At 57.0% G+C, this 1,224-nt stretch overlaps 1 protein-coding gene across 1 annotated transcript in view; it reads right to left on the bottom strand.

Annotated features, from left to right (window-relative positions):
* Positions 1-869: 869 nt before the first annotated feature.
* Positions 870-1,224, bottom strand: part of RUVBL2 (RuvB like AAA ATPase 2) — a gene marked incomplete at its 5' end in the record, with an annotated part of 5,577 nt that continues 5,222 nt past the window's right edge. The window contains 2 exons of the mRNA XM_057388325.1: positions 870-1,046; positions 1,127-1,222. Coding sequence (XP_057244308.1) covers positions 923-1,046; positions 1,127-1,222 — 220 coding nt within the window. The remainder of the gene's footprint in view (positions 1,047-1,126; positions 1,223-1,224) is intronic.

The following is a 1,224-nucleotide window of genomic DNA, read 5'->3' as shown; positions in this document are numbered from 1 at the left end:
ATGGTTTTTGGGATTGTCAGGGTGTTTGGGGTATGTCAGGAAGGGTTTTTGGGGTACCAGGGTGTATTTTGGGGTACCAGGGTGGATTTTGGGGTGCCAAGGTGGATTTTTGGGGTGTCTCACCGAATTTTGAGGATCTGCCGTGTCTCCTTGTCCCCGTACGGCGCCGTGGCGATGGTTTTTGGGATTGTCAGGGTGTGTTTGGGGTGTGTCAGGGAGGGTTTTTGGGGTACCAGGGTGGTTTTTGGGGTGCCAGGGTGTATTTTGGGGTACCAGGGTGGATTTTAGGGTGCCAGGGTGGATTTTGGGGTGCCAGGGTGGATTTTCGGGGTGTCCCACCGGATTTTGAGGATCTGCCGCGTCTCCTTGTCCCCGTTTGGGGCCGTGGCAATGGTTTTTGTGATGTTAGGGTGTGTTTGGGGTATGTCAGGGAGGGTTTTTGGGGTACCAGGGTGTATTTTGGGGTGCCAGGGTGGATTTTGGGGTACCAGGGTGGTTTTTGGGGTGCCAGGGTGGATTTTGGGGTGCCAGGGTGGATTTTCAGGGTGTCCCACCGGATTTTGAGGATCTGCTGCGTCTCCTTGTCCCCGTTTGGAACCATGGCGATGGCTTTTGGGATTGTCAGGGTGTGTTTGGTGTGTGTCAGGAAGGGTTTTTGGGGTGTCAGGGTGGATTTTGGGGTACCAGGGTGGATTTTTGGGGTGCCAGGGTGGATTTTGGGGTGTCAGGGTGGATTTTGGGGTACCAGGGTGGATTTTTGGGGTGTCCCACCAGATTTGAGGATCTGCCGCGTCTCCTTGTCCCCATACGGTGCCGTGGCGATGGCTTTGGGGATTGTCAGGGTGTGTTTGGGGTGTGTCAGGGAGGGTTTTTAGGGTGTCAGGGTGGATTTTGGGGTGCCAGGATGGATTTTTGGGGTGTCTCACCGGATTTTGAGGATCTGCCGCGTCTCCTTGTCCCCGTACGGCGCCGTGGCGATGATCAGCAGCCGGTCCAGCAGGTCCAAGGGGAGCCCGTGGGGGCTGCGGTGTGCGGTGCCCCGGATCCTGAGGGGGTTCAGGTGAATTTTGGGGGTGTTCAGGTGATATTTTGGGGTGCCCAGGTGTGCCCAGGTGTGCTCAGGTACCTGGTGATGCCGCGGTTGGTGGCCATGATCAGCACCGGGGCCATGTCGCTCTCCAGGGCGCGGTTGAGGAACGAGAAACTCTCGATGTCCAACATGTG

Source organism: Malurus melanocephalus, unplaced genomic scaffold (assembly GCF_030028575.1).
Source record: "Malurus melanocephalus ecotype Western Australia unplaced genomic scaffold, MMel_1.1 scaffold_1795, whole genome shotgun sequence".
In the NCBI taxonomy this organism is placed as follows: domain Eukaryota; kingdom Metazoa; phylum Chordata; class Aves; order Passeriformes; family Maluridae; genus Malurus; species Malurus melanocephalus.
This window is presented reverse-complemented; position numbering and strand designations above follow the sequence as displayed.